The sequence below is a fragment of the Carcharhinus amblyrhynchos genome, unplaced genomic scaffold (assembly GCF_965287045.1).
Source record: "Carcharhinus amblyrhynchos unplaced genomic scaffold, sCarAmb.v2.hapA scaffold_50, whole genome shotgun sequence".
NCBI lineage: Eukaryota > Metazoa > Chordata > Chondrichthyes > Carcharhiniformes > Carcharhinidae > Carcharhinus > Carcharhinus amblyrhynchos.
The window spans coordinates 893,686-911,640 of record NW_027649791.1 but is presented as its reverse complement, the minus strand read 5'-3'; the positions used below and the strand labels follow the sequence as shown (position 1 = coordinate 911,640).

At 44.6% G+C, this 17,955-nt stretch overlaps 1 protein-coding gene across 2 annotated transcripts in view; it reads left to right on the top strand.

Annotated features, from left to right (window-relative positions):
- LOC145337479 (ezrin-like) overlaps positions 1 to 17,955 on the top strand; it is a 253,035-nt gene that overhangs the window by 124,626 nt on the left and 110,454 nt on the right. For both annotated transcript variants that reach the window (XM_080182269.1, XM_080182270.1), the window contains exon 7: positions 454 to 600. In XM_080182269.1, the coding sequence (XP_080038395.1) occupies positions 454 to 600 (147 nt within the window). The remainder of the gene's footprint in view (positions 1 to 453; positions 601 to 17,955) is intronic.

Sequence of the window (17,955 nt, the reverse complement as noted above, 5' to 3'; positions counted from 1 at the left end):
TTTCCGGGTTTGATTCCAACCCAGATCAATGGGTTAAAGCTTTCTCTTCTTTACAGGGTATCTGGAAATATCCTAAGGGAGTGATAGATCAGTCCAGTTCCTGATGACCATATATGTAAGGGTAAACAATGATTATGCAGTAAATTTTGTCATCTGAGTCTTGGGATTTCAATGTCAAAAATCACAATGTTATCCACAAACTTTGTTTTGAAAGTTTAGGCAAAGGAGGAGCTTTATTTGACATTTGTAATCAATTTAATGCAAATTTGAGTAAAAGGCAAGAAAGTGACTAGCAAACGTAAACATTAAAGTGGAGTTAGTGTTCTTTCATGAATTTCTTGGTTGCTCGTTTATGATATATAGAAAATTCTCTCATTTTGGTGAACTTCTCTGGCACTAATTATTTATTTGTTATTTATGAGTCTGCATTTAAATTGTTCATCTTATCAACAGGGAAGATGCCATGATTGAGTACCTGAAGATTGCCCAAGATCTCGAAATGTATGGTGTCAACTACTTTGATATCAAAAATAAGAAGGGAACAGATTTATGGTTGGGTGTTGATGCTCTTGGTCTCAATATCTATGAAAAAGATGATAAGTAAGTGATTCTTTTAAGTCCTTCAATACATTAGTGGGTAAGATTGCAGATTTGAACTCGTCCCAAAAATGGATCAGACACTCTCCCATTTTCCCGCCCATTTGGCTGAGTTAATACTAATTGAGAAGAGTGAGACTGCATAAAAAGCAACTTAAGTCATCTAAAAGCAAAATGCTGCTGATGCTGGAAAATCTCAGCAGGTCTGACATCATCTGTGGAGAGAGATCCATAGTCAAAACATTGGCTGTATCCTCTCTTCACAGATGCTTTCAGACCTGCTGAGATTTCTGAGCACTTTTAAATAATTTTATGTTTTGGTTTGCTGCAAAGGGTTTGGAAGCTATAGTATTCAGTTGGATGTATGTGGAACATGTTTCACTTTGTTGAGTTGCTGACTTCCAATGTGTAGCCATAGCTACTTGGATCATTTTTTTTACAGCTACAACCATGGCAAGATGTATATTATGACAAATACCTCTGTTCTGCTATTCAGGCTGGTTCAGGTCGTTTCCTGTCAGGATTTGTGGAAAGTCTCTTCAGTTGATTTATATAGTGTCTTTTCACATGAAAGGGGTGATTTTACCAAAAAATTCTAAACCCAAAACGCAGGAAAATGGGAGAGTTTCTGAACCATTTTTGGGGGCTGTTCAAATCTAAGTGGGTAAGATCGCAGAATAAAGGTGGAGGGGGAAGCCTGAAAGTAAAGATGGAGGGGGTGGGATTTAAATTGGCCAAACGCTGTAGCAGAGTGCGCAACAGTACATGTCTCAGCCAGCCTCAAACAAAGCACACCCCATCAGCTACTCCAGGGCCTGCAGCCTATCAATGATTCTTTCCCCCACCTGCCTGGACGAATTAAGACTTGCTGCTTGGCACTGTCCAGTGGACAGTGCCAGAGTGCCTGTTGGGCATTGCCAGGCTGACACTACATATGGGGCACCCTCCCGCCCCCCCCCCCCCCCCCCCAACCCCCCCCCCCCCCTCCCCCCACGTCCCCACCCTCCCCCCACCCTCCCGCCATGTCCCCACCCTCCCTCGGAGGCCTCAATAGCCTCTGGTTCTACTGGTGAGGCCATCACCTCTGGGGACCAGCTGTGATTTTCACCGGAGAGAACCTTCAGGCAAGTGAGCCCAAACAATTGAGTCCAAACTCATTAATTCTTTGCAAAATACATTCAAATGCCATTTAAATAAATTATTCAGCCTTGCACCAGAAATGGGTTGACCTCGCTGGATTTATGGTGCCAATAGGTCATGAGAGGTGTGAAATCAGGCGTGAACCTGATTTCTCTGGTCCTGCTTGATCTTACAGGCTTGCCCATGGGCCAGTGGGGTGTAATGGTAAGATTGCCTCCCAAATCTCCTATGGTGTTTCACAGAAGTATTACGATAATTTTGCACTGAGCCATGCAAGAAGGCATTGGGGCCTGACATCAGTAACAGTTACAGCTGGAACAGAGCCAGACTGACGTGGTGATAAAGAGGCCTGAGAGCAGGAGCTGAATGAGACTGGCGAGATAATAAAAAGTGGAAGTGGGTAGGCAATGTTTGATGGAGGGGGGAAGAGAAGAACCTCCATATATCACAGGAAAGCGGGTAAGAGGTTGTATTTCTCTCTACAGAGAAAACCATTTGTATAAATTACAAGGTGGGAAATTAAAAATTGTCATCAGAATTTATATAGAACAAAGAACAACCCAGCATGGGAAACAGGCCCTTCGGCCCAACAAGCCCGCGCCGCCGCATCACCCTACACCTATTCTACCCTGCGTGTCTACGAATAGAACCCCTGACTTAGGTAACCCATCAGCCTAAGAGCACATCTTTGGGGTGTGGGAGGAAACCGGAGCGCCCGGAGGAAACCCACGCATCCACAGGGAGAATGCACAAACTCCCACAGACACAGGCCCAAATCCATGTATCTGCACAGCTAGCAGTGCTAGTCACCGAGCTGTTGCGGCGCCTGTCTACCGGTCCAGGATCAAGCACACACACCGACACGAAGTACTAGGCCACTCCTGGAACCTCCAAGAGTAGCCCACGCACGACCCACCGTGTGCATGCCCCTCGTTTGACAACGAGGTGGACCTCCACCTGCGGAATAAAAAGACAAAAACGTTAATCACAAGCCTGCCTTTCCGGTGTCTCCCGAGGTTCTAACCCTTATTTAATAACCCTTTAATAACCCTTTAATAACCCTTACCATTAATAACCCTTACCCTTACCCTCCATCCTCGTTTCACTCATGTGTCTATCTAACTGAACCTTAAACGAGTCCAACGTTCCCGCCTCCACCACCCTACTCAGTAGCGTGTTCCATACCCCCACAACTCTCTGCGTAAAGAAAATTCCTCTCATATCCAAATTATATCTCTCCCCCCTCACCCTTAAATCATGTCCTCTTGTATTTGTAACCAATCTAGGGAGCAGTCTCTCACTATTGACTCTGTCTATTCCCTTCAGTATCTTATATACCTCTATCATGTCCCCCCTCAATCTCCGTCTTTCCAAGGAGAACAGTCCCAGTTTCTCCAACCTTTCCTCGTAACCCAGCCCCTCCATGCCAGGCAACATCCTGGTAAACCTCCTCTGCACCCTTTCCAGAGCCTCCACGTCCTTCCGGTAGTAAGGTGACCAGAACTGGACGCAGTACTCCAAATGCGGTCTAACCAACGTTCTATACAACTGAAGCATTAGACGGCAGCTTTTAAACTCTATACCCCTTCCTATAAAGGCTAGCATTCCATAAGCCTTCCTGACAACATTCTCCACTTGTGTCGCAACCTTCATGGATTTGTGAACCTGCACTCCCAGGTCCCTCTGTGTTTCTATACTCCTAATTTGTCTACCTTTAATCACATAGCTCCTCTCTACATTATTCCTTCCAAAATGCATCACCTCGCATTTGTCAGGATTAAATTCCATCTGCCACCTATCTGCCCAACACACCAACCTATCTATATCCTGTTGTATCACCTCACAATCCACTTCAGTACCCGCCAACCCTGCCATCTTGGTGTCATCAGCAAACTTGCTGATCACACCACCTACGCTCTCTTCCAAGTCATTTATGTAGACTACAAAGAGGAGAGGTCCCAGTACTGAGCCCCGCGGCACACCACTGGTCACTGGCCTCCAGCCGGACAAAGTCCCCTCCACAACTACCCTCTGTCTCCTATTACCCAGCCAGTTCTCAATCCACCTAGCTACCTGACCTCGTATCCCATGCGCCTTAACCTTTTCTACCAGCCTACCATGAGGGACTTTGTCAAACGCCTTACTGAAATCCATATAGATGACATCAATGGCTCTCCCATCGTCAACTGTTTTTGTCACCTCCTCAAAGAATTCCACCAGATTCATAAGGCAAGACCTCCCTCTAACAAAGCCATGTTACGTATCCCCAATCAGACCGCAACGCTCCAAATGCTCATACATCCTACCCCTAAGTACTTTTTCCATTAATTTCCCTACCACCGATGTCAAACTCACCGGCCTATAATTTCCAGGGTTATCCCTGCTACCTTTTTTGAACAGCGGTACCACATTTGCTACCCTCCAGTCTTCTGGGACCTCACCTGTGTCCAAAGAAGAGACAAAGATTTGCGCCAGAGGCCCAGCAATTTCATCTTTCACCTCCCTAAGCAGCCTGGGATAAATACCATCAGGCCCCGGAGCTTTATCCGTCCTTACCCTACCTAAAAGACCTAGCACTTCCTCCCTCGTAATAGATATTTCCTGCAGCTGATCCTCAGCTCCCTCTAACAGACCGCACGATTCCGAACCCCTCTCCTTCGTGAATACCGACGCAAAGTATTCATTCAGGAGCTCCCCCATTCCCTCCGACTCAATACATATCTCCCCACTTTTGTCCCTAAGAGGACCAATTTTCCCTCTAACTACTCTCTTGCTCCTAATATAGGAATAAAATGCCTTCGGATTTTCCTTAATCCTACCAGCCAAAGCCATTTCATGCCCTCTCTTCGCCCTTCTAATTCCCCTTTTTAGCTCCCTCCTACTCTCTCTATATTCCTCCAGCGCACTGTCCGTACCCAGTCGTTTCGACCTAACATACGCCTCCCTCTTCTTCCTGACCAAGTCTTCAATACCCCCTGTAATCCACGGCTCTCTAATCCTACCTTTCCCATCCTTCCGCTTAACCAGAACATACCTCCCCTGCAGCCATTTCATTTTGCCCTTAAAAGCCTCCCACTTGCCAACCGTGGACTTGCCAGCTAACAGTCCCTCCCAATCAGTGTCCTGCAGCTCCCTCCTAATCCGGCTATAGCTCGCCTTTCCCCAGTTCAGCATACTCCCGTTCGGCCGGCACTCGTCCCTTTCCATTTTTATCCTAAAGTAGACGGACTTGTGGTCACTATTAGCCACATGTTCACCTACCTCTACCTCTCCCACCTGCCCCGGCTCATTACCCAACACTAAATCCAGTATAGCCCCTCCCCTAGTCGGATTAGTTACATACTGCTCTAGAGACCCTTCCAAAACACATTTCACAAACTCCTCTCCCTCCGTACCCCCAGCTCTAGGCCCCCTCCAATCTACTCCAGGAAGATTAAAGTCACCCACTACAACCACCCGATTCTTCCTGCACCTATCCAAAATGCCCCTGCAAATGCCTTCCTCCACTGACCTCGGGCTGTTGGGTGGCCTATAATACACCCCTAGCAATGTAATCTCTCCCTTTTTATTCCTCAACTCCACCCACAGTGACTCAATCCCTATCTCTTCTGTATTGTCCTCCCTCTGCACTACTGTGATGTTTTCCTTTACCAACAGTGCCACCCCTCCACCTCTCTTCAACCCTCCTCTGTCACACCTAAAACACTTGTACCCAGGAACATTCAGCTGCCAGTCCTGCCCTTCCCTTAACCACGTCTCTGTTACAGCCACCACATCTAACTGCCTCACAAATATCAAGGCCCTAAGCTCATCCGTTTTCCCTGCCACACTCCTAGCATTGAAACAGACACAGTTCAACCCACAAGTGTCCCTCGGAACCACCTCCTCCCTGATACTTTTCCTTTCACCCGACACTCTCCCAGCCACCTCCCCACCCCCCCTCCCTATTAGTTTAAACCCTTCATAAACACTCCAGCTAACCTCCCCGCTAAGACATTAGTTCCCCTCCCGTTCAAATTCTCCCCACCCCTCCTGTACAATTGCCCTTCTCTCCTAAACACCTCCCAGTGATCCACAAAAGTAAAGCCCTCTACCCTACACCAATCCCTCAACCATGCATTCTGCTGCATGATCTCGTCATTCTTTGCCCTGCTGGTACTGGGCAACAACCCAGAGAGTGCCACCCTGGAGGTCCTACTCTTTAGTTTGGCCCCCAACTCCCTAAATTGCCTACGGACCTCTACCCTACTCCTCCTTCCTATGTCCCCCTCCCCTACATGTACTATGACCTCAGCCTGTGTCCCCTCCCCTTTCAAAATTCCCTCTACCCTGTCCGTTACATCCTTGACCCCTGCTCCAGGGAGGCAGACCACCATCCTGGAGTCACGCCTCTGTCCACAGAACCTCCTATCGATACCTCTGACCCTCCCGTCCCCTACCACTATCACCTTGCCAGCCCCCTTCTGTCCCTCTAAGTCAGTCACCTCCTCCTGCCTATCTTTCTGTGCCTCTATCGACGAACCATGGGGGGCCTCTGGGGAGGCCGGGGGACCCTGACTACTCTTCTTCTTCCTCTTTCCCCTCCTCACAGTCGTCCATCCTCCCTTCTCTTCAGCCCTTGAGACCTCCTCCTGCTCATGTTTCCCAGCCATTATCTCCTCGTTCTCCCTGACTAGAAACGCATCTTCCAGTCGCCCCTCGAGTTGCCTGACCCGGGCCCTCAAGCGCTGCAGTTCTAAACATTTACTGCAGATGTGGACCTTGGGGACACGTGACACCACCAGGAACTCCCACATGTGGCACCTGACGCAACTTACATTCCTCCCTATATTCCCTACCATGTCCCAACCTCCTGTAAGTGCCCAAAGGTAAAAATCTGTCACTCACCTTCTCTAAGCCTGCTCTCTCCTAAGCCCAGCGAGCCAAAGCCCTTCTCACTCAGTTCCCACTCACTCCACTGCCCGCTCCCGACGCTGCCCGCTCTATGCTGCTACCCCTTTTTTATAACCCCCGCTCCCCCTTAACGACAATCCCCTGGCCTAACTTCCGGTACGGAAGTAAACTACACTCACAAGCCCCGAGAACCGGAAGTACAGAAAAAAAGCGTTTTTTTTTACTTTAAATCAGTCACTCACCATAGCCACAGCCACCAGGTTCAATGCTCTGGAGAACAGCTCTGAAGAAGGATCATCCAGACTCAAAGCGTTAGTTCTATTCTCCTTCCACAGGCTTGTTGAGGTTTTCCAGCATTTTCTGTTTTTGTTTCAGATTCCACAGTTATTTGCTTTTATATTATGCACATAAGAGTACTAACATACAGCAGGTCTGGAGGCATTCATTAAAATTAATAGTTTGAACAAGGTACTAACTAGATTCTAAGGGCAGGAATAATGATTTTTCTGCAGCCTGGCTGAGGCCTGTTGCTTAAAATTCCTGCACGTGTGTGATATTCTTTGGGTATCACATTTGAGATATGAAACATTAAAAATATATATATTCATCAGCTGAACTATTTCATAAAGTAATTTTTTTCTCTGTGGTGTTAAAAATGGAAAATTGTTAAGCTAATAAATGGTTCAGCCAGTGACCTAATGCCTTGAAGCAGTTTTAAGATAACAGTGGCTTCAGGAATGTGGTGTCTGGTTCAGATGACTTTGAACAAAGAAAAACTTCTACAAATTGTAATCTCCCATAATAATACTAGTGGTCAAAGCCATAGTTTTGACAGAATATGGCAGTTAAATTAACATGACACCAGTGTCTCCAAAAACAAGAAGCCTCCAGGCTCCAATTAAACCTCTAGATTCCAGCCTTGGGAATATACATCCTGTGTTCAAAATTGAGGGGTGTCACATGACCTCCCCCAAGTTGCACTGTGATATTGTCTATTTGAACTAAATTCCTTTTTAACTTCAAAATTGGACAGAACTCCAGGGAACAGCCTGTGCTGTCTACCCTCAAGCTGATGGCAGCAGAAAGACCGCGGACCCTCATCAAACCTGCCAATTACTGGAACCTCTGAACTCATGTCTCCAGACAGACTTATTCTAGGTGCCTTCTCTAGTTGTGCCAGCCTCATTCTGGAAGACAGAAATTCTGCAATCATGCATATGTATCATTTCCAAATTTAAGGTTTGGGGACAGTACACTATTCATAAAAGGAGAAATCAAAACAACTGAAAACACCTTTCTGTTCATGGAGGTGTAGAATGGGAAAATAAAAGCAGTTTAAATTGACTCCCCTCTTCCCCTCCTGTCTGTGACTCTGGTCACGTGTACAAAGTATACCAGCTTGAGCTGAAGTTGAGTGTTTTGGAGCTTGATGGGGAGCTGAAAACAATATGGAGTGTCAAGGTGGCCTGGTTTTCTGGATCACGAATCATCATAAACTAGAAAGAGTGCAGAAAAGATTTACGAGGATGCTACCAGGACTTGATGGCTTGAGTTATAAGGAGAGGCTCTATAAGATCACCCCTCATGGAACATGCAGCGTCACTTGCTGTTTGTCCCCAACCACAGTATCCGCTCTATTTGCAGAACCCAGACAGGGACTTCTTTCTCTGTAGCGTAGGAGGCTGAGGAGTGATCTTATAGAGGTCTATACAATAACGAGGGGCACAGATCAGCTAGATAATCAATATCTTTTCCCAAATGTAGGGGAATCTAAACCTAGAGGGCATAGGTTTAAGGTGAGAGGGGAGAGATACAAAAGTGTCCAAAGGGGCAATTTTTTCACGTACAGGCTGGTGAATGTCTGGAACAAGCTGCCAGAGGTAGTGGTAGAGAGGGTACAATTTTGTCTTTTAAAAAGCACTTAGACAGTTACATGGGTAAGACGGGTAAGATGGGTATAGAGGGTTATGAACCAAATGCAGGCAATTGGGATTAGTTTAGGGATTTAAAAAAGGCATGGACAATTTGGGCTGAAGGGCCTGCTTCCATGCTGTAAACCTCTGTGACCTCTATGTATTCCAGGGCCACCTGCAGGTTGAGTTCAGAATAGTAGATGAGTGACCAGTAGGAAGAGCAAGAGGTATGAAAGCCATGAGGATGGCTTACATCCTGCTGAAGATCATAAGAAATAGGAAGAGCAGTGAGCTGTTCACCCCCTGGGCTGCTTCTGCTGATTTGACATTCCTTGCGTCTACTTTCCCACCCTTTCCCTGCAACCCTTAATTCTCTTACTGATCAAAATCTATCTCAGCCTTATACACAAGGACTCTGCCCAACTTACCAGCTGACCAATATCAGTCAGAACAAGGAGTTTCAAAGACTCATCTGTCAGTGAAGAAATTCCTCCTCATCTCTGTTTTAAATTGGTGCCCCTTTATTCTGAAACTATGCCATCTGATCTCATGAGGGGAAATATCTTCTCAACATTTCTCCTGTCAACCTCCTTACATATGAGACGTTTCATGAACAAGTACTCCCAAGTCCCTTTGTGTTGCAATTTTCTGCAGAATATTGGAGATGCTGAGAAGACATAACACAAAAATTAGGAAGATGAGTAGGCCCATCAGCTGCATGAGTCTGTTCTGCCATTTGATAAGATCATAGCTCATCTGGTTGTGGCCTCACTTTCCTGCCCTTTTTGAGACCTTTGCGTCTTGTCTGAAGTGTGAGTGCTCAAAATTGTTCACAATACCCCAGCTAAAGCCTAACGTATAATTATAAAGTTCTAACATCTCTTTGCTTTTAAGCCTCTATATATAAATCCCTATGCTTTTTAGTCACCTCATCAACATCTGCTGCATCACCCTGATCAATCTTTTCTCTTACCTCAAATAATTCATTCAACTGAGATACAATTTAACTTTAATATAAATATACCAGCTCTCATTGATTCAGTCATGCCCTTTCAAATGAAAATGTATTTTCCATGTTAATAGCTTCAGTAATCTCTCCAACACCACTGTTAGGCTGACTAACCTGAAACTTTTCCCTGTTCGTGAATAGAGTCATACAGCACAAAAACAGCCTCTTTAGCCCACCATGTCTTTTGTTGACCACCCAATGCTAATCTGTATTAATCCCGTTTACCTCCACTTGGTCCATTGCTGTGCCTTGGACAAGTGCTTATCTAGATGCTTCTTAAATGTTGCAAGAGAACCTGCCTCCACTACCTCCTCAGGCAGCATGCTCCATATTTCCACAACCCTCTGGGTGAAAAATCTTTCCTCAGAGCCTTCTGGTCCTAAACAGTCTGCCCTCTGGTCTTAAAAAGCTCTGCCATGGGAAAAAGATTCTTATGATCTACCCTATCTGTGGCTCTCATAATTTTGTATACCTCTATCAGATCCCCCCTCAGCCTCCGCTGCTCCAAGTAAAACAAAACTGGCCTATCCAGGCTCTCCTCATAGCTGAAACATTCTATTCCAGGCAACATCATGGTGAATCTCCTCTGCACCCTCTCCAGTACAATCACAACTTTCCAGTACTGTGTTGACCAGAACTGCTCACAATATTCTGTGGCCTATCCAATGTTTTTGTACCAAGACCTCCCTGCTTCTGTGTTCTGTGCCCCAGTTAATGAAGGCAAGCATTCCATATTCCTTCATCAGCTGTGCTGCCACCTTCAGGGATCTATGGATTTGTACACCAATGTTCCTTTGTTCCTCAATACTCCCTAGAGACCTACCGTATATTGTGTATATCACACCCTTAATTGGCCTCCCAAAATGCATACCACACTTCTCAGGATTAAATCCCATCAGCTATTGGTCTGCCCAATTTACCAGTTGATCAATATTAATCTGTAGCTAAAGACTATCCTCACCATCAACAACACCATTATTTTTTGTGTCATCTGCAAACTTACTAATTATACCTTCTACATTTGCATTCAAGTTGTTAATGTGAACAACAAGGGTCCCAGCAGTGATCCCTGTGGTATACCACTGGTCACAGGATCCAAGAACAATAAAAAAAAGCACAAGGACAAATCCTTTGACACTCCAAGCCTGTGCCAATCATGACGTCTGCCTAAACTAAAACCATGTGTATTTATGGAGTCCGTATCCTTCCATTCCCATCCTATTCGTGTGTTCATCTAGTTGCCCCTTAAATGTCGCAATCACACCTGCTCCCACCAACTCCCTGGGTGGTATGTTCCATACATTCCTCTGTGTAAAAAAAAAACTTGCTTCTCATATCTCCTCCAAAACCTTTCCTCATGCAACTTAAACCTATGTCTTCTAGTACTTGACTTTTCTACCCTAGGATACAGCAACTGACTATCCACACTGTCCGTGCCATTTATAATCTTGTAAACCTCTATCAGGTCACCCTTCAATCTCCATCATTCCAGTGAGAACAAACCGAGTATATCCAACCTCTCCTCGTAGCTAATGCCCTCAATTGAATTGATGATACGCAGGTTTTGGGTGTAATAACAAGTTTTACGCAGCTGTTTACTCCACAGTGGCTGGGTCTAGACTGAATAAAGTCTACAAAATAGCTGATGATGTCACGGACTGACCACATCACCAAACTCTTCATGGGACCATGCAACATCCTAATACATTCCAGACCAGGCAATATCCTGGTAAACCTCTTTTGTATCCTCTCCAAAACACCCACATCTTTCTGGTAGCGTGGCGACCAGAATTGTACACAATATTCTAAATGAGGCCTAACTAAGGTTCTGTACGGTTGCAGCATAACCTGCAAATTTTTATACGCGATACCCCGATTAATGAAGGCAAGCATGCCATATGCCAACCTGACAACCTCATCCAATTTGCCAACTTGCCATGAACCCCATGGGCACCTTTTGAACCAGTCTTGTAGGTGGGATTTTGGCAAAGGCCTTACTGAAGCCATGTAAACCACATCAACTGTGCTATCCTCAATAGTATATTCAGATATCTTTTCAAAAAATCCAATTAAATTAGTTGGGCAGGATCTCCCACCAACAAATCCATGCTGACTGTCCCTGATCAATCCCTGTCTTTCCAAGTATTGATTAATCCTGTCCCTCAGAATTCTTTCCAATAATTTCACTACCACTGACATTAGACCATACTTGCCTGGCTGTTCCTTGCTGCCCTTCTTGATTAGCTATTTTCCAGTTATCTGGCCCTTTACTTGTGATGTGGATATGCCGGCGTTCGACTGGGGTAAACACAGTCAAAAGTCTAACAACACCAGGTTTAAGTCCAATCGATTTATTTGATAGTAAACTCACAAGCTTTCGAGGTTACCCCCTTCGTCAAGTGAATGGAGAGTTCTGGCCTCAGACAGACCATATAAAGCACAGACAGTTTGCAGATTACTGATTAGAATGCGAATCTTTACACCTAACCTGCTGTTCAAGTCTTAAAGTGGCCGACAATGTGAGTGGAAGGAGCACTGATCACAGGTTAAAGAGATGTGTATTGTCTCCAGACAGTACAGTAAGTGAGGTTTTGCAAACCCAGGCAAGTCACGGGGGTTACAGATAGTGTGACATGAACCCAAGATCCCTGTTGAGACCGTCCTCATGTGTGCGGAACTTGGCTATCAGTCTCTGCTCAGCGACTCTGCGCTGTCATGTGTCGTGAAGGCCGCCTTGGAGAATGCTTACCCGAAGGTCAGAGGCTGAATGCCCGTGACCACTGAAGTGTCCGCCAACAGGAAGGGAACAGTCTTGCCTGGTGATTGTCGAGTGATGTTCATTCATCCATTGTCGTAGCGTCTGCATGGTCTCCCCAATGTACCATGGTACAACCACAATGCATGGTACATTGGGGAGACCACCTTCGGGTAAGCATTCTCCAAGGTGGCCTTCACGACACACGACAGCGCAGAGTCGCTGAGCAGAGACTGATAGCCAAGTTCCGCACACATGAGGATGGTCTCAACAGGGATCTTGGGTTCATGTCACGCTATCTGTAACCCCCATGACTTGCCTGGGTTTGCAAAACCTCACTTACTGTACTATCTAGAGACAATACACATCTCTTTAACCTGTGATCAGTGCTCCTTCCACTCACATTGTCAGCCACTTTAAGACTTGAACAGCAGGTTAGGTGTAAAGATTCGCATTCTAATCAGTAATCGGTAAACTGTCTGTGCTTTATATGCTCTCTGAGGCCAGACCTCTTCATTCACCTGATGAAGGGGGTAACCTCGAAAGCTAGTGAGTTGACTATCAAATAAATCGGTTGGACTTAAACCTGGTGTTGTCAGACTTTTGACTGCCTTTACTTGTGGCCAGTGAAGATTTTAAGTGTCCATCAGGGCCCCTACGTTCTCCTCCCTTGGTTACCAGAGCAGCCTGAGATGCATCTCATCAGGCCCTGGAGATTTATGCACCTATATGCTTGCTAAAACATCTAATGCTATCTCCTCTTTATTAATCTTAACATACTCTAGAACTTCACCATCCAAACTGAAATCTCCAGCTACAATGTTTTTCACCTTAATGAATACAAAAAAAGGATTAATTTAAGAACTCACCCATATCCTCTGGTTCCGCACACAGATTGCCCACTTGGTCTTTGATATGCCCCACTCTCTCTGGTCATCCTCTTGGACTTAACATACTTAAAATGCCTTGGGGTGTTCCTTAATCATATCTGTCAGTCATATTTTGTGACCCCTCTTTGCCCTCCTAATTTTTTTAAGCAAACCCCCACACACACATACACGTATACACACATATATACGTACGTACGTACACACACACACGTATATACGTACGCGCACACACGCGTGCGCGCACACACACATATACGTACGTACACACACATATATACGTACGTACGTACACACACACACACGTATATACGTACGCACACGCGCGCGCGCACACACACATATACGTACGTACACACACATATATATATACGTACGTACACACATATATATACGTACGTACACACACACACGTATATACGTACGCGCACACACACACACACACACATATACGTACGTACACACACACTCTTCCCCCTGAGGAGGGACATATCTTCACCCAAAGAATGGTGAACCTGTGGAATTCATTACCACAGGACGTAGTTGATGCCAAAACATTGAAAGTATTCAAGAGGCAGCTATATATACCCTTTGGGGAGAATAGAACATAGAACACTACAGCGCAGAACAGGCCCTTCGGCCCACGATGTTGCGCCGACCAGTTAAAAAACAATGACCCACTAGCCTATACCAATCCCTTTTCGTCCATAAGCCTATCCACGGATCTCTTAAACGCCCCCAAACTAGGCGCATTTACAACTGCAGCAACCCCAAATCCCTCAGTCTCTCCTCATAGGACCTCCCCTCCCCATACCAGGCAACATCCTGGTAAACCTCCTCTGCACCCTCTCCAAAGCCTCCACATCCTTCCTGTAATGTGGGGACCAGAACTGCACACAGTACTCCAAGTGCGGCCACACCAGAGTTGTGTACAGTTGCAACATGACACTGCGACTCCTAAATTCAATCACCCTACCAATAAACGACAAGACACTGTATGCCTTCTTAACAACCTTATATACTTGATTCCCAACTTTCAGGGATCTATGTACACATACACCTAGATCCCTCTGTTCATCCACACTATTCAAAGGGATCAAAGGTTATGGGGAGAAAGCAGGATTAGGCTATTGAGTTGGATGATCAGCCATGATTGTAATGAGTAGTGGGGCAGACTCGAAGGGCCAAATGGCTTCCTCCTGCTCCTATGTTTCTATTACTGCAGTGATGGTTTCTTTTATCAATAATGCAAAGTCCCCTCCTTTTGTACATTCTCCCTCCAATCCCTCATCGCACCTGAAACTTCAATACCCTGGAATGTTGAGTTGCCATTCTTGCTCTTCTATCAACCATATCTCAGCGATTGCAACAATATCATATTTCCACATGCTGATCAATCATCTGCCTTACCGGACAGGTTCCTTGCAGTAAAATAGATGCAAATTAGCCTACCAGTCCTCCCATGTGCCCCATCATGGAAGTCTGCTGGACTGACTGAGGTTTCCTTCTATATTTGACTAAACCTTGCTCACAACTGTAGATCTTTTTCCCATCTGTCACATTAATTTCTGTACATTAGTCATTTTCAGCCCTCTGGCACTACTATATCCAAAGAAGATTGAAACTTTCTGACTAGTGTGTTTGCTGTAGCAATCTTTGCTTCTTTCAGCATTCCATCTGACTTGCCATCATCTATATCAAATATTATTCTTTCCATCACTTCCCTCTCTTTTTCTAGTATAATTTTCAGTTGTGCAAGAGGCTAGAATGGGAGAGCTCCGTGATCTTATAGGGTTGTAGCAGATTACAGAGAGTGGTGAGGGATTGAAAACAAGCTTTAAATTTGAGATATTGCTAGATGAGAAACCAGCATAGGTCAATGAGCTGAAGTATGGTGGGTGAATAGGATTTGGTGCAATTTAGCATACAAGTGTTTTGTCTGAACATAAGCTTATGGAAGTCTGGCCAGCAGAGCACTGAAATAGTAGATTCTGGAGATAAAAATGAGAAGTAGCAGATGTTACATTTGTAGCACTTGTTGCAGGCTAAAAAAGAACAAAGAAAATTACAGTGCAGAAACAAGACTTTTGGCCCTCCAAGCCTGCAGCGACTATGCTGCCCAACTGAACTAAAACACCCCACCCTTCCAGAGACCATATCCCTCTATTCCTATCCTATTCATGTATCCGTCAAGCCGCTCCTTCACATCTACTTCTACCTCCCACGGCAGCGAGTTCCAGGCATCCACCTTCCTCTGTGTAAAAAAAAAACTTGCCTCATGCATATCCTTTAAACCTTGCCCCTTGCACCTTTAACCTATGCCCCCTAGTAATTGACTCTTCCACCCTGGGAAAAAGCTTCTGACTATCCACTCTGTCCATTCCCCTCATAATCTTGTAGACTTCTATCAGGTTGCCCTTCAACCTCCATTGTTCCAGTGAGAACATACCAAGTTTCTCCAACCTCTCCTCATAGCTAACGCCCTCAATAGAAAGTTGATAACACATAGGCTTTGGGTGTAATAACAGAATAACTTTAGGTAGCTGGATCTATTCTGAATGAAGTCTGCAAAGGAACTGATGATGTCATGGACTGACCAAACTCTTAAAGGGGCCATGCAACACATGATAACTCTAATATGTAACATCCATCTCCTTTACTTCTGAGGTCCCATAACAATGATAGCTACGATACCCTTACATAATCATCAGGAAACATGTATATACATTAGAAATACACATTAATTATAAGCAGTTACTAGGAAAGACCATCTGGAGAGACCATCTGTTCTGCACTGGATGCCTTCGCACTTTGTGAATCTGATTGTCCTTGACCTTAGCGTTAATCGCAGGGTTTGTCGTAGGTGTTCCATCCTAGAAAGTGCAACAGTCCTATCAGCAGAATGTAGACTAATAGCAATAGAGTCATCCATGATCTCTGGTTCAGCTGATTAATCCAAAGTCGCAGTTAAGAGCCTCTGGTGGAATAGAAGTTCTGGCTCTGACAGTAATAACACATTGGTGCATGTAGCCAATAACTGACCTGCATATCGTAGAATTCATAGAACCCCTACAGTATAGAAAGAGGCCATTCAGCCCATTGAGTCTGCACCGAACACAATCCCACCCAGGCCCTATTCCCATATAGAACATAGAAAAAAACCACAGCACAAACAGGCCCTTTGGCCTACAAGTTGCACTGATCATATCCCTACCTACCAGGCCTATCTATAACCTTCAATCACATTAAATCCCATGTACTCATCCAGAAGTCTCTTAAAAGACTCCAATGAATTCGCCTCCACCACCACCGATGGCAGCCGATTCCACTCACTCACCCACCACCCTACGTATCCCTACATATTTTACCCACTAATCCCTCTAACCTATCCATCTCAGGACACTAAGGGGTAATTTTATAGGCATGGCCAATCAACCTAACCCGCACACCCTTGCTCATCTCCAAACAAACTCATCTTTATTTGTATAGTATACAAGATTGAACTAGACAGTTGCATGAACCAACTTCCCATTGGTGATAAAACTGTAAGCCAAATTTGTTTTCCTTGCTGAAATAGGTGTTGTTGAGTTACCTTCCTGTCATAGGATTTGTGACTGTTGATTGTATTCTACTATGTCTCCTACGGTATCAGTAAATCGCAAGTAGTTCTCTGCTTTTCCCTTCATTAGTAGTAAAGCTGGCAAACTTTGTAGTGTTACAAGTATGATATTGTGAGATGCTGTTGTTATGAAGTTGAGTTTGCAAAGCTGTAAAAGAACTCTAAAAACTGCTCTAGGGAAAAAATATTGTGTGGTCTCCCCTTTTAAAAGCTGGTTTTGTATTCAGTGCTTGAATGTTTAAAATATAGGTTACACACAGAGTGCAACAATTGTAACTAGGACCAAGCATCAGGGTTGCCTTGGTCACAGGTGTTGCAGACTTTTGCCTTTTGAAAGTCCATCAGTTTAAAGGAACTATCAGGAACCTATCAAATTTGGATTTGCTGTTGTTGACACCATCAGACCAATCCAGGGGGTAAGAAAATGGATAGGTCATCAGAGATATAAAAATAGGTACCCAACTGTCTGCCAGTTAGTTAGGTGACGTTGAACTGTAAAGCTGCCACCTCTCAAGATTTGGAGAGGGCAAGAATGGCTCTCTGCCAGCTAAAAAAAATCTTTGAGAAACCTCCTTCTTTCTACCAGATGGGTACCAAATTAGAAAGAGTTTACCAACAGTGACATCAACAAAAGAGCTCCAAAAGTTTTTCCAAAGCCACAAAACCTGTTATATATTTTTTGAGAGTGATTAAGTTTTTTTTGGTAATGAATGGTCCTTGTGTATATTTGAATATATTTTACAAGATTCCAGTTGGACCTTACTTTGATAAGTTACTCGTTTAGTTTAAGTTCCCAGTTAGTTAAATGAATGACTTGATAATTATTCATCTAAAGTGAAAGACAGGTCTTTCTGTCAATTAACTTCCAAATGTTAATGAAGAACAGTTAACACCTTCCCAAACAAATTTAACAGATTACAAAGAGAGGTAAAGGAGAGTAACCTCTGCGTCGTAACACTGTCAAGAAGGTGGCAATTTAATGAACCTTGATCCTTGGAAACTTTCAGTGCTTGCTTCAAGGACTAGACCGATCTTTTGGTTAAACCATTTGTCAAAGGCTGTAGTATGTTGCTGATTTTGTGTCGGATGTACTCTTTAGCTTTTGAGCTCCTGAGCTGTGAATTGTAGTCCATTATCACTTG